Below are 19,822 nucleotides of genomic sequence, written 5' to 3'. Positions count from 1 at the left end.
TGTGGACAATTCTTTCAACGTTGCAGAAGTAAACAAAGTCTCTGCTCTTTTAGAATTTACATTCTAGTGGCCAAATAATCAACAAATTAACATGTAACTTCAAGCAGTGTTCACTGAAGCCATGTCAGTGCAATAACCTTTACTCTGAATCCACTGTGGTCTCCATCTAAGAATATACTTGACAGGGGGACTCCCAGGTGGCTCAGTGGGTTAAGCCTCTGCCTTGTGCTGAGGTCATGATCTCAGGGTCCTAGGATTGAGCCCCGCATCAGGTTCTCTGCTCAGCAGGGAGCCTGTTCCCCCCCACCCACTTGTGATCTCTGTCTGTCAAATAAAAGGTGAAACCTCAAGTCTCATAGATACACAAAATGAACACGTGTCAAAGTTACGTGGTCACTTAATGAGGAAACCAGTATCATATCAGAACCAGTTTAATGAAGAATTTAAAGTACTCATATTGTTAAATTGTGAGCGGAAGATGAATTTGCAAATAGATGCAAAATGACTTTCTGCAAAGAGCGGTGAGATTCAATGTCAATTCCAACGGACTGGAGTATTTCCTGTGGCTATTAGCTACTTACAACAGAGTTGTACAGAGTTCTACAAAGAAAGATAGCCCACATAGAATCAGGATACCCAGAAAGGTGTGTCAGACTGTTTTTTCACTGAAGTCACCCAGTAACCTTTTGGTCCATTTTAATGTGATTCACAATTTTTCCCAGTAAAACTCACTCTTACCGGTATAAACCCAGCAACTAAGCAGTTCTTCCACTTTATTTTGCTTTTATTTTCCTCAATCCTCTTGCCTCCTAGTTGCCTGACTTAGGTGGTATTTCTTTGCTCCCACCAAGAAGCCTTCAAAGTGAGGGAGTAGTGGAAAACTAAATTTAATTCCTCCGACAAGCCCCCAACCTCCACTCCCGCGGTGAGGAAGGCCCCTAGGGGGGATTAGCCCCACCCCTTTCCTACTGGCACCGCCCCCGTCAGCCAAATAATCGAGCTGCGCGCAAGGTCACGTGAGCAGTCTCGGTCCCGTGACGCCTGCGAGGCAGTACGTGGCGGAGACATCACTCAAGAAAGCCGTTCGTGCCCGTTTCTACCACCAACCCATCTCGTCTCTTCCTCTACCAATTAAATGCCTCTTTTCTTGCCGCTCTCGTCCTAGGGATGGTAAACTACCAGGTTACCCCGAACCTTTCTAGGCCTTCGAGCCAGCCCCTGCCCTCACATGAGAGGCGGGGATCGTTTAGCTCTGAGGCGAGTCGCGCTTCTGATTGGGCGTGACATTTTGTCAATCTCCAAGTTTTTCCAATCAGGGGCCGAGTTCACTCCGCTTTCCTCTCTTCCATTGGCCTGTGCGCGAGGAAGGTGGAGGAAGAGGGTAAACCGAGGTCGCGCGAGAGCGCCGCTCGGTACTTAGTGCGCAGGTGCGGAGGAGCTGGCTGGGGCCCGGGCAGGGGGTGGGCTTGAAGTCGAGTCGTTTGGTTTTGGAAACTGTGGCACAGCTATCTGGGTTCGACTTCTGGGCGGAGAGAGTTTGTCAGGGGCCCATCCGAGAACGAAGCTTGTGAGATTCCCGATGGTGTCCATGACTTTCAAACGGAGCCGCAGCGACCGGTTCTACAGCACCCGGTGCTGCGGCTGTTGCCATGTCCGCACCGGGACGATCATCCTGGGGACCTGGTACATGGTAAGGGCGGGCGGGGCTGGAGGGTTGGGGCCCAGGGGAATGCGCATGAGCGGGAGGTGGGGGAGCCAGGTCTGAAAGGAAGGGAGTGTTTATCGGGAGGGGTGGGACTGAAAACGGGGTGTTGGGTGGGGCGAGAAGGCATAAGGCAGTCTCTTTTTAGGGTGCTGTAACTTTGGGAGAAGGGACTGTGGCCAGGAATCGGAGTGGGTGGGTAGGAATGGGGAGATTGTTCCTTGGCTCCGATTAGAGGAGAAAATCAGAGTGGGGAGAAGCAGAAGCGCTGTGGGCGGGCGGGGGAGGGGATGGAAAGTAGGGGGTAGGTGGGAGGGATGAGGATACTGGAATTTGGTGGGGAGTTCTGGAAACTACCTGATTTTGGTCCTTTTTGTACTGATCACGGGATCAGAACACTCTTCCACCTATGCTCCCTGGAATTTTTTTTTTTCCCGTAACAATTAGAAATGGACCTTGAGAAATGCAGCCTAGTTTAGATGTTGTCTTGCCTGGAAGGAAATCGAAAGATCCAGCTGTAACTCAGTTATCTGTGCTTCCTGGACTTTACTTGTTCCCGGGTATTTGTGATGTAGGCAGAAAGGCCTCTGTTGTAAATCTGGAGATTTCTCTTGGAGGCAGTGCCTTTTGCCAGGATTTTCGCTCGATCTGCCTTTTCCTGGTTCAACTACCTCCTGCCCATTAGACGCGTTTTATTCCATTTTTAAGAGACCTTTATTGAATGAAGCCTTCTCTATTCTGGCCACATATACTAGCATTTACTGGGTTCCAAGGTCTATGTCATGACCAAATGGACAGTGTTATTGGTTGTGTTTTTGAGATTTCTTACACCATCTCCAGTTTCCCTACACGTTGAAGCTAATTTATGACTGGTGGGATAGCTTTAGGCTATAATGACTTCACTGAAGCTTTGACAAACTTCTCATATTGTTGACTTCATTGTCTGCTTTCACTGTGACTTTGCTGTTTTTGTGGGGGTTTTTTGCTGTTTTGTTTTGGCATGAAGGATTGTGTCATTAATGGTACTGTGTGGTTTCTGTTAACTTCTGTGAACTAGAAAAAAAGAAGGAAAGGCTTTATCACATTCTTTTTGCGGTTCTCTGTTATCATTACTTCCCTACCCAGTGCCTTGAAATCATTACCATTTGAACAAACATCTGATGAGGATACTCTTAGGCAGATAACTGTTTCCTGGCTGACCCCCAGGGGACTACTTCCGACCAGGGGATTATTTCTGACCACTCTGTTTTGTTTTACAGTTTTGCTTTATTTGCTTTGTTTTACATTAAAAACAACAAAACTTGAATGTGTAGGCTTATTTGCTTATTTCTAAGTTTAATAGCTCTTAGTTTATATTAATATCTTTAGTATTCAGAAGCATCATCTTATTGGTATAATTGTATCAGATTTCTCCTCAAAAATTCCCTTTTTTATATTTTAACTGATTTGTAATATTGGACATTAATCAGTTAATGGCAGTAACAGCATTGTATTTCTAACTTTGGTTTCTCTCTTCTCCATTTTGCTCAGGATTTGGGTCTTCAGTTTCTTTTGTTAGTCCTTAGTTTTGCCTTCCATTCCCCTAGATGAATCATTCAAATCTTTAGGGTCCTCAGCCCTCTTCCTCAACCATGCCTCCCTCATCTCTAGAAGATGACCTCCTTCCTCCCATCCAAGTACTAACCAGGCCCGACCCTGCTTAGCAGATGACCTCCTTCCTACTGAACTGAGAAATTGTGTCCACCAGCTGGGACTCTTGCCTGCAAACCTAATCTTCCTGTTTCTTCTCAGATTCTTTTCTCCATTCACAGAACAAAGGATTTCTAACTCCTCCTCAAGAAGGAAATAACCACTATCCCAATTTCAACAATCTGAATATAATTGGCTGTATTTCTTTCCAGTCTTTTCTAGGCAGATTTTTTTTTTTTTTCTTAATGCTGTGGGCTCAGCTCATAAAAATGGAAAGGAATAGCAGGAAAAAATACGAATTATATACAGCAAAACCCAAAACGCAGGGAGAAGAACTTCAGTAAGGGCATTTATTCTCCACTGGAGGCACTTGATGTGAAACCGTTTTACACCTCTCCCTTTTCCCCTGCTTTAGTTTTCACAGTTTTAGTAGGAGGCCGTTCTAATGTTGCATAGAGTTTGGGGTTAGCAGAACATTGAAATCTAATAAAATCAGTCTGTCCCTACATAAGGAATTTACTGATATTTGCAGTGTAAAAGTCTTTAGTGGACATATAAAAGAATAAATTACAGGGATCATTTGCTATCTTTTATATTTCTATTAACCTGCTACACAAAGGATCTCAAATGTTTCTTGTCTTGAAAATATCTGCCGTTAAGATACAGTATTACAGAGATTTTTGGAGCACATACACAAAAATGAAACTTAGGAGAAGGTGATCAGTAACATCAGATTCTAACTGGATGAAGGACTGGGAAAAAGCCATTGGTTTTGCTGGTGACTTTCAAAAGTGTGGCTTCTACAGTACCACTGCAATATAAAAAACAATTTCTGCTGATTGGGAAGGCATGTCACCTTTCAGAGAACAAGACCACCTACACAAAAGTGTAGTATAATACCTCTAAACAAAGAGGACTTTTCCAAACAGTGTATTTTGTTGCTGGAAGCTTCTTTATAAGATAGAAGTAATAAGAGTTTGAGTGAGATAGAATACCACTTCCCTCCTCCATTACCTTGTCAAGGATCCTTCTTTCCTCAGTTTCAGGTGGAAGGATATTTATGATCCTCTTTTTTTTTTTTTTTTTTTTTTTTAAGATTTTTATTTATTTATTTGACAGAGAGGGAGAGAGAGAGAGATCACAAGTAGCCAGAGAAAGAGGGGAAGCAGGCTCCCCGCCGAGCAGAGAGTCCCATGTGGGACTCAATCCCAGGACCCTGAGACCATGACCTGAGCCGAAGGCAGAGGCTTAAACCACTGAGCCACCCAGACACCCCTATGATCCTCTTTAGATTGCCTCTGTGCTGTTTGAAACCTGGGTTGAGGGGGGGCAGCCCTCCCTCCTGCTGGGCCCAAGACACTGTATCAGTGAAGGTATCTGATAACAGTGTCATTGCTTTCCAGCAGCTGGTCTAGTGTTAAGGCCATTCTAACACTGGACACTGTGAACTAAAATATTCCGTGATATTAAATAGTGCAGCCAGTTTTATGTACCAGAAAGGTACCAGCCCGGAAGTGTTAGCTTTGGCATTTTAGATTGGAAAGAAGCATAATCCCTGGTTAAGGAATACAAAATTTCAGAGTGAACTCTAGTGTAAATTCTGGCTTTCCTCAAATTGTTTTCTCTGTTGTTCAGCCAGATGATTTTAGGCAAGTTTGTTATGTAGTATAAGTTCAGATGTTCATTGAGTAATTGAAAGTAGGCTTATAAGTGGGCTGTAGGACTGTCCTCCTTGGTTGATGTCCTGTTGACAAGAATACATTGTGAACATTTGTAATAATTTTAGGTCTTGAAAAGACTTTATATATGGCTGTTTTTTCATGAATGTCTCAGACATAGTTTGAAGTTTATAACTGGGAGAGAAGTGAAGACAGCTCTTCTCAAGCTCTGTTCCTTTCCTGCCCTTGTTCCTGTTACTTTAAATAAGAGTAAAACCTGTTTATATTTCGAAGTTAGTATTTTTCCTCAAACACACTTTTTTGTGCCTCAGTACTTTCGCATGTACTATCTCTTCTCCCTCCCCGCCAAATCATTTTTTAAAGTTTTTTTTTTTTTTTTTTTGGTTAAAGATTTTATTTGAGCGAATGAGAGAGAGGGAGAGAGAGCATGAGAATGGGGGGGAGGGTCAGAGGGAGAAGCAGACCCCTGCTGAGCAGGGAGCCCCATGCTGGACTTGGTCCCGCAACTCCAGGATCAGGACCTGAGCCAAAGGCAGTTGCTTAACCAACTGAGCCACCCAGGCGCCAGCCCCCTCAAGTCACTTTTTAAAAAATTTTATTAAAGAACATGGCATATATAAAGAATAGTGAGATAGTATTAACATCTCCCATTTCCTCATCACCTAACTGTGACTACTAACAACACTTTGCCAATTCTGTTTAATTTTTTAGTGGTTAGCTCAGATGTTTTGTTGAAGCTTTTCTTGTTTCCCAGCTAGAGAGATTGGATTTCCTCACTGTATACCTGGAAAAGTTTTACATACCACTTGTATGTGCTTATTAAATAGTACTTATTACACAATTACTAATGATTATTTTTTTATTCCCGCCCCCCCCAAGATGTTCTCCTTGAAGGAAAAGGACGATAGATCTTACTCTATAAAATGTGTATAGTAGCTAGCTTGTTAATTAGAACATGTGAAGTATTCATTAGACTTTTGTAAGATTAATTGTCTCCTCCTCAGAGTAGTAGGAATAACTCATTTGAAACTGCACGTACCAGTAAACAAAGAAAGTTTATATGTGTGTGAAACATTTAACAATTTTTAGAGATTGCCTTTTTGATCTTTATCTGCTGAAAATGCTTCAGTGACTAGCAGTAAAGATTCTTCCTGCCTGTGAGACCCTTATCAGGATGCCCTGAAGCACGTAGGTTATTTTATAGTCTCAGCAGATACTGGGTTGTGGCAAAACATACCGTGGGAACTTAAAGAAGAATTATTTAAAACAAAAACCAGCTCCTGGAGAATCTTCTGGGATGGGTGTGGCAGTGAGATGAGAAAGCAAGGAGGAATTCCTTTCTGGAGGTGGAGTACTTCATGGGTCTGATAACTGTTCCTTTGTAACAAGTAAAATCTACACATCTGGTTTTTGTAATTGTTTGTTTACTTATACAAGGGTATGGAAGGCTTGCAAAAATAATGCAAAACAAATAATTTGACCCAGTTAATTTACAGGACTGCTTCCACATTGAATGGTATGTCCACAGCCCATGCCATTGACATATTTGCTATGTTCTGTATCTCCGTATTATGAGGTTTAGAAGTTAATCATTATTTTAATTACATTGTTGTTTTCTTTCCTGAGTAAATAAAAGCAAAAAAAAAAAATCAACTGGGAATAAAAATTCTGAAGTTGTACAAAATGCTATTTGCAGAGAAATCTTTTATCAGGAATTTTACATTGTAAGACTGTAAAATTGATTTTTTGAAAAATGCTCTGTGGACTTAGAAATATCGACTGTAATCAGAAGTAGATAGAGCACAGGGCCTAAATACCAGCACAGGATGGGTGCTCAGTTTCAGATCACAAGAAGGATTTTCCAGGTTAATGCTTTAAAATGTAAGTTGAAGTTCTAGTGATTATAGTGATGTAATGGAATATAATTAAGTCAGTGAAGATTCAGATTGTGTGAGCTTATAAAGAAGTAACACTGCAGTTTATTTTATCATTTCTTGGTCTTTTCGATTAGAGCTGTGATTTTTGTTTAATACTCAGGGTTGTGACAGTGAAATGAAATTTGAGTTGTCACTAATACTACAAAAAGATAATAGTGGATGAATCTGTGGCTTATCCGTGTAAGAGAAAATAGATTTTGTAAGTCCTACATGCAGTTCAACTATTTAGGAGTTTAATTTTCCCTTCCTAAATATTTTATTTATGGAGTTTATTTATATTTTGGAAGGGAAAATTAAACTCCTAAATATTTTTGGTTGTGTCATTTCCTTCATTTAGTCATTGAGTTTGTGTTTTTCTTGAAATGAGATTTTTTTTTCTGTACTGTGCAGAGCTTTTTAACTATGACCCTATTATTGTTAGCACAGAATAATTTGCTGAATTGATTTCACACTGATTTTCATATACAGAATCTATAAGGTTTCAGTAGATATATCTAATTGCTCAGTAATTAATTCACCTAGTTGGATGAACTCCTGTTCATACACCACATGGTAGCCAAAACCCATTGCAATGGATATGGAAAAAATCAGCCTTCAACCAGGGAGCCTCCTTGCAGGTATGGTTGTCCTTGGTAAGACCTTTCAGGAGTTGGAAGGATAAAGTACCTTGATTTTGAGCATTTACTGAACATAATTTATTTGGACAATAAAGTTTATGAACATTTTATAACTTTAGATAATATTTTTTTTGGAGAGCCCTCAAAACAGGAGTTGCTTAGGAAAATGGGTGTAAGTGATCATGTGGTGCTCTGAAGCAGGTTGTCTTAAAAAGAACCAGGTTTGTATCCTAGCTCTGTCCTCTACTGTTTCAGTGAATTTATCACAGGTTATTTCACTTGCTGAAACTTCGTTTTCTTACCTGCAAATGGGCTTTAGTAGTGGTTGTGAAGAATGAGTGAAGTGATACATGTGACTGGGCCTGCTGTACTGCTGTATAGTACATCCTCAGTAAATGTCAGTTGATTCTGAATTCAGTATTGCGACATTGTGTAGCTCTCCTAATCTTACTGAATGATAGAACTTGGGTTGCTTGTCTTAGAGAACGTAAAGTGCCTTCAACTGAGAAACTGTTATTTCCCATTCAGGACAACAGGAGAGAGCTGCGTAACGAGTTTGTTCAAAGTACGTTGATGATAAGGCTCTAATGTTCTTAAAAGTATCATATTCAGATTTCACAAGGGGAAGAGGGTGGGTTCTGTGGACTTTGAGACAGGGAAGCCTAACTGCAGTCCAAGGTGGTTTTCTGTACTGACCCATTCACGGGACTGTTCTTGAGCACTTCGGGGCCAGGGCCTCCTGGGGTACTGCAGGGACTCACTCACCTCTAGAGGCATAAATAATTTCTTTAAATAGAATTAGAACCTTGGTAGATTGGGAAAATTCACCATATATTATGATGGAATTTCAGCAAGAAGCTTGACAAAGACTCAAGATGTTTCTCTGAAAGTGGTGAAGAATTTTATTCAGAGATTGCTAGTTGATGCGAAGAGGATAACCTCTGGCCCCCCTCCTGCGCTTGGCCCGCTTCTCTTCTACTAGTGACTGAGATGGAGATACTGATACATACTGATCATATTTTGAAATGCTGGAAGCTGAAGGAGATAGGAAATCTGTAGGGTGTCCGAATCTAGGTCCAGAACATCTTGACAGGCAAGAATACAGTACAGTGGAATTCCACTGCAGATGTATGAGGGCTTATGCTTGGGCCTCTGAAACTACCTGTACAGGTTCCAGTGGTAGCTTAGCAGGACCAAGTGTGAAAAAGAATTAAGGGTTTGGGGGAGTTACTCTCTCATGAGGTTCAAAAAATTGACGGAGCCAGTGAGATTTCAGGCTGTGCTAGTTGAAATTTGTTAACTTCGGCTGTAGGAACTGAGATCTCTGTGCTCTCACCAGCTGATCTTCCCTCATTTTCGTGGTATGTCCAACAAACTGGCGAATGTGTACAGAGGAGAGCAGAAAGGAGGTAGTGAGGTAGCTGGACAGTGCTTAAACCATTAGAGAAACGTGTGAAATACCTGAATGTTTATTCTAGCAAAGATTGTTTGGAGTCCTGCGTCAGCTCCCCTTAAGTGTTAGGGGAGCACTTACTGAAAAAGGGGAGCATGTTGTTTCAAAGGATAGAATTAAGGCCAGTAGGTGAAAGTGAAAATGACCTAGTTAAAATCTTGGAAAGGTTTTTAAGCATTTGAGTCAGGCCTAAGAGGAAGTTAAATAGTTTTCTCTGGTTAGATAGGACGTACTGTAGAGGAGTGTCAGGGTTATCTGATGCATCACTGTTTACTTCACTGATGGGTATTATATTTATCTGATGGATAAGGATGTTGGGTGAACTGTAGTTTCTTCCAGCCTGAAAATTCCGAGACTGGTGTGTGAATAAATACATGACTCTGAATACGAACAGTTTGTAATGATTCCTTTTAAATGTTTTGCCGTTTTGTTTTGTTTTGCTATTTATTAATACAGGTTCAGTCAAGACATTTTTCCTCTGAAACATTTAAGTTTATACTTTAAGATACATACTTATTTTTAGAGTGGTGTTGCATATTTTATCTGTAGGTAGTCTACTATTTTTCTTTTTTTTATTTAAAGATTTTATTCATTTATTCATTTGAGAGAGAGCGACTGCGAGAGCACAAGCAGCGGGGAGAGGCAGAGGGAGAAGGAGAAGCAGACTCTACACTGAGCTGGGAGCCTGATGTGGGGCTGGGATCCCAGGATGTGGAGATCATAGCCTGAGCCAAAGGCATATGCTTAGCCATTGGAGCCACCCAGGTGCACCGGTCTGCTACTGTTTTCTGCCTTTGTTACTGCAACTAGAACAGTTTAAACATGGGAAGACATCTAAAGATTGTGGTGAAGACCGTTCCCTGATTAATAATATAATTGATAATATCTTCTCTTTCACAGGTGATAAACCTATTGATGGCAATTTTGCTGACGGTGGAAGTAACTCATCCAAACTCCATGCCAGCTGTCAACATTCAGTATGAAGTCATTGGCAATTACTATTCATCTGAGAGAATGGCTGGTACGTTTTTAGTTGAAAACATCTCCTGCTAATTAACATACACACACAAAATTATTTAGAGGATTGATTAAATTGTATTTAAGTTATTTTGCCTGCTGAGGCATAATAGTATTTTTGTGGGGTTTTCAAAGATACTCAGTGAGAATTATAATTGAGCACTTCTGGCCAGAAAATGTTACGGACTACTAGAAGATTTTTTGAGAAATATACATTGTATACCTTGATTCTTGTCAGTGCTGTGGACATAAGAAGAAATTACAAAAAGACTTGTAAACCTTTAAGGTCAGCTGGCAGGTATTGTAGAGAATGGGAGCAAATAGGCTTACAGGAAAATAGGAAATACGAATTATTGGAAAATTTGCTGATTATCTTTTGCTCAGGGTCACAATTCTAAATATTTCAGTCATTTGGATGAAGGAAGACAGTGTTGAAGTTAAAAATAGAAGATGTTCATGGAAATTACCTTTTTAAACATTTTTATTCTGTGATAGCATTTTCATTGTTGATCTTTCTCTGAAATACACATGCAGAAAAATTCTAGTTAAGATTTTATCTTGGGTGCCTGGGTGGCTCAGTCCGTTATGCGTCTGCCTTCAGCTTGGGGTGTGATCCCAGGGTCCTGGGATCTAGTACTGCCTTTGGCTTCCTGCTCAGCAAGGAGTCTGCTTCTTCCTCTGCTTCCCCCCCCCCCCCCCCCCGCTCATGATCTCTCTCTCTCTCTCTCAAATAATAAAAAATACAAAAGATTTCATATAATAAATGTTAGAAATTTAATATTTGAACAGAAAATTTTGCCTCAAGCTTTTCAGCGCAAAGTTTTTCATGTTTAAAATTTCACTAAAGAAAAATATTCTGACTACTCATGTCTATAATGTTACAGGATCCAAGTTATATTTTTAGGTTTATTGGTTTTTATTATAAATTCTTGATTTTCATTACATTTGTGATCTTCTCTGATAAATGTATCAAGTTGTTTTTAAAACAAATTTGGTTGTTAATTCACTCACTGTCCAGAGGGCTAACTGCTGTTTCTAGGATTCAGGTAGTTTTGTGGCCATCTGTTGACATTGTAGTATGAAAACACTAACATTTGTTCACACTGTGTTTAAATGCTATTTTAATGAGTCTACTGATTGTCTCTTCAGATATATAATCTTTTACTTCTGTTGTCAAATGTGATAAAAGAGGTACTAAGTACTTACTAGAAACATCCTTCCTGGCATTTGTTTTTTCTTCCTGAGTTCGTCTATTTCTATTTTTTTTTTTTTTAAAGATTTTATTTATTTATTTGACAGACAGAGATCACAAGTAGGTGGAGAGGCAGGCAGGGAGAGAGAGGAGGAAGCAGGCTCCCTGCGGAGCAGAGAGCCCGATGTGGGGCTCGATCCCAGGACCCTGGGACCATGACCTGAGCCAAAGGCAGAGGCTTTAATCCACTGAGCCACCCAGGCGCCCCAGTCTATTTCTATTTAAAAACCAAAATAACTGGGGCACCTGGGAGGCTCAGTGGGTTGGGCCTCTGCCTTTGGCTTAGGTCATGATCTGATCTCAGGGTGCTGGGATCGAGCCTCACATCGGCCTCTCGGCTCAGCAGGGAGCCTGCCTCCCTCTCTCTTTGCCTGCCTCTCTGCCTACTTGTATCTCTGTCAAATAAATAAATAAAATCTTAAAAATAACCCAAAATAACAATAGTGTATAAAATGTTAGTTTTTAATGGCTGTTATTTTGTACTTGAGGCTGTAAAATTATGCACAACCTGCTAATGTCAGCATTTTTTCCAGCATGCAGTGTCAGCATGTGTTTCTCTTAAAATACAAGGTGTAGAAAAAGATTCATGGCTATTGACATTCTTGTAGGTCTGTACAACCGGCCGCCTTGGCTTGAGCTGCCGGGATGGAGTCACAGGTTTCCTGCCTGGTGTGTGAGTGCTGCGCCCGCTGTAGAGAGAATCAGATATATTCGTTATCGTGCTTGTTTTGATTACGGTTCTGCCAAAGCCTCTATTCTTGTCAGCGCAAAAATGCATAGTACTTGGTCATACGGTGGTTTGTGTCTCTTTGGAAGTGGAAAGTTGACTTTCCCGTGACCCAGTGTTATAATAGCAAGTTAAGTTCTGATCATTGGCCTGCCGGCTGATTTTATTTTTATTTTTATTTATTTGAGAGAGAGAGCATGAGAGGGAGGTCAGAGGGAGAAGCAGTCTGCCCGTGGAGCTGGGAGCTCGATGCGGGGCTTGATCCCGGGACTCAGGGATCCTGACCTGAGCTGAAGGCAGTTGCTTAACCAACTGAGCCACCCAGGAGCCCCTGTTTTTATTTTTAAGATGATTTTTTTTTGAGAGAGGGGGAGAGCGAGCGCATGCCCAAGCTGAGAGAGGGGCAGAGGGAGAAGGAGAAGCATACTCTGCCGAGCAGGGAGCCGATGCAGGGCTTTATCCCATGACCCTGAGGTCGTATCCGATCCAAAGGCTGACAGTTAACCTCCTGAGCCACCCAGATGCCCTGACCTGCTGGCTGATTTTAAATAAAAAGGTTTAGGGTTAGTTATTTTTAATCAGCTAAACAATATGGGATGAAATGCTTCTGCAACATATGCAATCTGTTTTTCAAATAAGAATTTAACTTCATATTCACGTTGTTAATGGGTGAACACTTGGGAGCCCCCTGGAGGAGCTTCTTAAATGTGGTGGTGGCTGGAAACTTGAGGTTCATATCTGGGTCTTTAGCCCTCATATTTTGTTTGCTTTATTGAGCGGAGCGTCTCTTATCTCAGCATCTTATATGTATTTTTCACCTGTCATCCCATTTCTCCCCTATTTTGCTATAGGGCATCTGGAGGATATTCTGTATCCTCTAGAAAAATTTGAAGAGGGCTGTTCTTACCTAATTTAGTGCCAGGTATCGATGATGCTTGTACTACTGCCAAGTGACAAGATGATCTACGACAATTATCTAATAGTGGGAATATTCAGCAATTATTCAGTTATCCATCATTATTAGCACCCTTCTGGTTCTTAATCTCCATCCAGAGTCAAAGAATTAACTTTAGATCTGTGCTAAGAAACTCAAGTCGAGTGTGACTTAGTATTGTTGAGCTTACTCTGGTGGTTTGTGAGGCAGTTAATGAACTTAGATAATGCAGAGGAAGCAGACAACTTGAGAGGGAGGTAGGGAACAAAGAAAAGGCCTGTGAAGTAGTGGAGAAATCATGAGGAGGAAATGAGAAGCAGCGAGTTCACATGTTGGGATGGGGGAGAGGAGGTTAATGGAGAACCTTGAATTTCTTTTTTTTTTTTTTTTAAGATTTTATTTATTATTTATTTGACAGAGAGAGATCACAAGTAGACAGAGAGGCAGGCAGAGAGAGAGAGAGAGAGAGAGAGAGAGGGAAGCAGGCTCCCTGTCGAGCAGAGAGCCCAATGCGGGACTCGATCCCAGGACCCCGAGATCATGACCTGAGCCGAAGGCAGCGGCTTAACCCACTGAGCCACCCAGGCGCCCCTGAACCTTGAATTTCTGATTGTGCATTTTCTCTGGGGCCAGAGGTGGCAGGTGTAATGCTCTGTATTTAATACATGTGTGTCTTTCAAGCAAGTACCAACCTTTCCCTCCTGTGGATCCCTGCTTAGCTCACAAGACCCAGCTGGTGTCATTTCTTTGTATTTTTTTCCCGATTCCCCAGGGAAAGCTAATTGTTTCTGTTGCACTTGCCACTTTGGATTTTAATTCTCAGTTTTCACACCTTCAGACTCTTAGACCCTGGGCAGAGATCTGTCTCCCTAGCTGAGTGGTTGATGATAAGAGTCAGTGAGTTATAGCCAATTTAATAAACAGGAAAAACAAAGTCATGAATTCTTCAAGCGTCATTACTTAATGCCGAGACAGATTTTTTTTCTTAACACGCCTTGGTCTTAAATGTCTTCATAGCTAATCTTGAAAATACTAATTTTTTCAGTTCGCTTTAAAACGTTATTTTGTCATGAAGAGTCTTGTTTTTGTTACGTAAGTAGCTTAATTAGATTTTTGTTTCTGTTTTCTTAGATAATGCCTGTGTTCTTTTTGCCGTCTCTGTTCTTATGTTTATAATCAGTTCAATGCTGGTATATGGAGCAATTTCTGTAAGTATCCTATATTTTTGACTTCTAGAGTTTGGCCTTTACTGAGGAGTACTCGATAATTTCATATTTGTGTTGTGATGTTGTGGTTGTTATCTTTTGTCTTCAGCATCAAGTGGGTTGGCTGATTCCATTCTTCTGTTACCGGCTTTTTGACTTCGTTCTCAGCTGCCTGGTCGCTATCAGTTCCCTCACTTACTTGCCAAGGATCAAGGAGTATCTGGATCAATTGGTAAGTGTGTACGCTAGGCAAGTGTTTTTTCTTTATTTTAAGTGAAATACTTAAGTAGAAATTTTGAGTCCACTTTAGGTACTATTCTTATTTTATTTTAATTACCCTACTTTTAAAAACTGCTTTAAAATAATTACTACTACTCTCAATTACCGTGTTGAAACCAGTAAGATACAGGTAGAATATCCTCTTACTATACCATTTGTATATTGCAGCATTAAAAGTCTCTAAAGATGGACGTCATGGAGTCTAAGGAGTAGTTCAGCTTTTGTTTTGAGTATACTGGTATCATAATTTGGCTCTAGAGGTTTCTCGCTCTGTTCAGAGGTGGAGCGGTTCCGTGAACCCCTTAGTAAGCTGAAGTGTTGTAAATGTTTTCTCAGACCCCCCAGATACTCTTCTCAGTCTTCTCTGATATCCGAGGGCACGCCTTGCTAACAGAGGCACAGAATAAATTGAGTAAAGCACAGATGCCCACCGACACAGTTCACCGCTCTGGCGACTGGATGCTGAGATGCTGGCGGCGCTCTCGCTGCCTGGAGTCCAGATAAATGAAAGTTCATTTCAGAAGTGCTGTGTTGTAGGAATTTTCTCCCTGCTTTCAGATTTCCTGCCTAGTCCATCTTATTTACCACCAAATTTATCATTCATTCATTCCAAAAACATTTGATGGTTGCTGCTTAACGTATGAGGCACTTTGCTGCATTCTTGGGATACATCAGTAGAACCAGTGAAGGAATTGGAAAATTGACAGTTACTGCATTAAAACAGTGGTAAAAGGCTATGAAGGAGAAGGGTGAGCTGCGTGAGTGGGTGTCACAGGGTGTCAGACGTGGGCTGGGAAGCCAGGCTTGAATTGCACTCATGAGTCTGAGTAGGAATGAAGACAGGGAAGATAAAGAAGCAGTTGTTCCAGGTCACAGAGACCCCTCGAGGTGAGAAGGAACATTTTGTGTGTAGTCAGCAGATTATAAGGTGACCATGGTGGCTGGCACATAGATGAAGGGGGGAAGCAAAGCAGCATGTGATGAGCTGGAGAGAAGCAGCTGGGGACAGGGCCTAGTGTCCTGGTTGGCCGTGGTCAGAAGGTTCCTCATTCTAGATCTCTTGCCATGTCTGGCTAAAAAATTGCAAACCACCTGAATGAAAGCCGTAGCATTCCCCATGAGCTGGTCCCATTCAGTTTTTGTCTCTTTATAAATGAAGTCTTAAAGAAGAGTTTTGTCCCAAGGAGACACTTAGGTAGGGTTTGGAGTTGGTGTGTGGGTACTTTCTTATTTTTTTTGGTCCTTTGGGATTTTTGCATGCTGCTTTTTTATAAAAATTATTTGGGCCTTTGTGTTGACATTTCCATTAAAGAAAGTGTTTTCAAAAATTAGATGAGCTTTAAAGGAGAACATAGAATGAATTTTTTTACTATTCTTTGACAGACCCCAATGGTTTCTCCCTCTGTTATAGTCATTTGGTCTCTCAGACTGGCAAATTCCTTCTCTGTTGGCCAGCTTTTAAATCCTTAAGTATTATTTCATAATGCCCTTCTGAAAGCCAGCTCGCTGACTTGTACACAATAAATGCTAAGTAAATATTTGAGTAAATGAAGTTGACCCTTCACAGTAGAATGTATTATGTCTGCAGTGAATCACAGAAGTCTGTGTGCTTTTATAACCGGGGGCATGCCATGCCGCCTTTTTGCCCCTTTCCGAGGAGTATTGAGACTGTTGATTGGCTTTTAGAAAAATTAATTTCCTGAGGTAGGATTAAATGACCCCATGAAACTTAGGTAAGTCTTAGCACCTCCTGACCTGGTGACTCAGGGACTAATCTGTAGTTGTATACAGGAGATAGTACGTTTCCAAAGGCCAGAAAGATGTAGAATAGTGAGAAGTAAAGAGAAGATGAGCTCAGTTTGGACAGCAGTATTCAGATGTGTGTGACATTTCGGTGGCGTGCATTTGTGATGATGAGGCTTAAAGGTACCATGAGTTAAGTTCTGTTTGTAAGTTTTCATTGGAAGTCAGTTCTGACTTCGGTGCCTTTTCTTTCTATTTCTAAGATGCTCTCTAGGCTCTGATGAAGTGCAAGTTGTGTATATGTGTTTAATTAATAAACTTCATGGTTTAGAGCAGTTTTAGGTTAACAGCAAAACTGAATGGAAAGTGCCCACCTCCCACTCCCGCACTGTCCACATCCTAAACCATAGTGGTCCATCTGTCACAAGTGATGGGCCTGCACGGACACGTCATCATCACCCAGAGCTCATAGCTTACTCGAGGGTTTACTTGTGCTGTACGTTGTGTAGATTTGGGCAAGTGTGTAGTGACGTAAAGTAGTCACTGTGGTGTCAAACAATAGTTTCACTGCCCTAAAAATCCTCTCCACTCTGCTGTTCACCTCTCCTCTCCCCGGCTTTGTTTTATAGCCTGATTTTCCCTACAAAGATGACCTCCTGGCATTGGACTCCAGCTGCCTTCTCTTCATTGTTCTTGTGTTCTTTGCCTTATTCATCATTTTTAAGGTGAGTTGCTGACTAAATGTTTGGGCAGCCAGTTAGACTGTGACACTGTCTAAACCTTTTTGTTGCCTTTTCTCCTTAGAGTTCACAGTTAGGGGACAGTGTTTACTCTGACATAGTAGTAAAGGTAGCCTCTGGGGGATGTCCTCCCTTTTGTTTCCAGAGAGTGTTTGGAAATGCCAGGATCCTTCCTAGTGTAAGGAACATCATGTTTTTGGAAGTAGTTCATGATTTGATTGAAAATCTATTAAAATTCCAAAGGTTCAGAGACGGAATTTCTTTTACAGCACAGTGGTTACCAGACCTGAATTAAAACCCCAGTTCTGGTTTCTCTAGAAAACGCTATCAGTGAAACTTGTGATATTTAAGTGTGAGCAGGTGGGGAAAAGGCCTGGCCTGTGCTAGGTTCAGATGGATGTCTGTTCCCTTCTCCACGGAGCACGCGTGGGGGAAAGCATACGTCAGCTTATTAACTTCAGAGCAGGTGGTCTGTTGAGTTTCTAGCAGATGGAAATTTTGTTTGCATTCTTTCAGGCATATCTAATCAACTGCGTTTGGAACTGCTATAAGTATATCAACAACAGAAACCTGCCAGAGATCGCCGTGTACCCTGCCTTTGAAGCACCTCCGCAGGTGAGTGACCTTTTAGTATAGTCTCTCTTCAGTAGCCATTATTGATGATTCTCAGAGCCTAGATCTTGACTTCCTCTTCAGTGCCATAGGTATGGTTTCAGGCATGGAGAGCTTTCATCTGCAGGACTGAGCATTTCCCTTTGCAAATCCGGGTGCGTGGGCGAGGGGCCGCCTGCGCTGCTCATTCCACTTCACTCCTCGGAGTCTCCCGGAGGGTTGCATTTTGCAGGGGAGATCAGACAGGAGGCAACCCTGTGAGCCATGCCAGGCTTGTGGCTTCTGGAACTTCTGAGGATGGGGTACTGTCGTCTGCAGCTTGTGTTGCTTTCAGAAAACATCCCCATGGTCGGAAGGGGAAGCTGGTTTTTCTGTGGGGAGATGAATGTCATGGGTTCCGTGAGTCTGTGGGGAGGCCTACTTCTGGGGGCTCTTTAGTTGCTGCTGTATTAGCTCTTCCTGGTTTTCAACATGTAGAATGTATGTGGCACGTGTAGGGCCAGCATGTCACACTTGGAGTCACTTGGCTGGAATGCCCCTCCTACACAGATGTGGCCTTTACCCTGGAAGAAGTGGTAGAAGCGCCTGATCCAAAGTATGGTTCTGATGAAGTCCAGGATCCAGCATCTTACCGGAGGCTTCCTTTCCTGTAGTTTCGCAGCCCCTGAGGCACTGGTACTTTGCAGTTTCAATGTGGTCCAAAGGACCCTGCCTTTCCTGTCAAGGTGTCCTGTAGCCGCAGGGTCTGTTCAGAAGCAAAATTCTGCCTCTCTCCCCTCCATCCCTCTGTCTTTAGCGGTCTTGGATCAGACGCTCACCTCCAGTTACCAGTCCTCTCTACGCTCAGGAACTTCTTAGCTCACAAATTCTTCAGCTAAAATCTGAAAGCTGAATTATTCCAGGTAGGATTGTAAAGGCACTTTAAGTCCAATACAATTTTTTTCTCTCTTCAGTATGTTTTGCCAACCTATGAAATGGCCGTGAAGATGCCTGAGAAAGAGCCACCGCCTCCTTACATACCTGCCTGAAGAAATTCTGCCTTTGTCAATAAACCCTATACCAGCTTTTTGTCTTGTTTATTTTACAGAATCCTGCAATACAGGGCTCCTCAAACTTGTTTGATATAAAATACATTTTCCTTTGTTTAAGCATTTATTTTCAAACACTAACAAGCCTTTTGGATATCTATTCAGTCTTTTTTTTTTTTGTTAAGTCTATACATTTTAATAGTTTTTGGAGACAATCTAGGTTAAGCAAGAGCAAAGTGCCATTGTTTGCCTTTAATGGGGGGGGTGGGGAGGGGTATTCTCTACACATTTTCTTTTTTAACTTCTCGCTTTCTTTATATAATAGTTTGCATTTTGGTTATTTGCTGCCCTGGATACTTTCAGGAAGAATGACTTAAATATTCAGGATGAATGAGTTGGATATAAGATCTGAAGTTCTCAGCTATGAAAAAAGGAACAGTACATAACATTTTAACTTTTGACTGTGGAAGATGACGGTTGCATGTTTCTAATTTGTATGTGTTTTCCATCTTTGTGATAAGATGCTTTAATAAATCTCTTAAATATTTACTGTTGTCATTTTTTAAAAAGTCCATTACCCTTTTGTTGTAGATAGAATTTAACATTTTCCATTACAATAAACTCAGACTGCCACGGTCTTCTGGTACTTCGAGAACACAATTCAGGCTTTAGAAAGCATTTCTTTAGTCCAGTTACTCAAATATTATTTAAAGTTATGATGAAGATATTACTTGAATCACAGGCCAGAAATTATTAATGGTTTGTTAGAAAAATTATATGATGAGGTTAGCAAGCTGTGTTTTTATGTAAAGATCATTTAGTATTTAGTTAATGAGTTCGTCAACGTCAAGAATAATTCAGTAGGGGCACCTGGGTGGCTCAGTCATTTAAGCACCTGCCTTCAGCTCGGGTCATGATCCGGGCTTCCTGAGATGGAGCCCTTCATGGGGCTCAGTGGGGAGTCTGCTTCTTCCTCTCCCTGCTGCTCCCCCTGCTTGTGCGCTCTGTCAGATAAACAAATATCTTAAAGAATTCAGTAATTCAAGAATAATTTAAAAATGTATCAGGTTAGCTCCAGAGAGGAGCCAAAGAGAAAGCAAGCCAACTGCGACTTACCGCACAACTAAAACATTTTTCCTAAAAATACTCCAGCCTGCATCTTGTTAAGAGTGTAGCAATAGTGGCCTCACACACATCGACCATATAGA

The 19,822-nt window shown here is 41.5% G+C and overlaps 1 protein-coding gene across 1 annotated transcript; it reads left to right on the top strand.

Moving 5' to 3' along the window:
* Positions 1 to 1,417: 1,417 nt before the first annotated feature.
* On the top strand, positions 1,418 to 19,161 carry LAPTM4A (lysosomal protein transmembrane 4 alpha). The gene is made up of 7 exons (XM_047746040.1): positions 1,418 to 1,690; positions 9,978 to 10,098; positions 14,139 to 14,215; positions 14,322 to 14,444; positions 16,864 to 16,959; positions 17,491 to 17,589; positions 18,540 to 19,161. The coding sequence occupies exons 1-7, from the start codon at positions 1,580 to 1,582 to the stop codon at positions 18,612 to 18,614; spliced, it is 702 nt and encodes a 233-aa protein (XP_047601996.1). The 5' UTR covers positions 1,418 to 1,579; the 3' UTR covers positions 18,615 to 19,161.
* Positions 19,162 to 19,822: the final 661 nt, after the last annotated feature.

Source organism: Lutra lutra, chromosome 9, assembly GCF_902655055.1.
Source record: "Lutra lutra chromosome 9, mLutLut1.2, whole genome shotgun sequence".
In the NCBI taxonomy this organism is placed as follows: Eukaryota; Metazoa; Chordata; class Mammalia; order Carnivora; family Mustelidae; genus Lutra; species Lutra lutra.
This window is presented reverse-complemented; position numbering and strand designations above follow the sequence as displayed.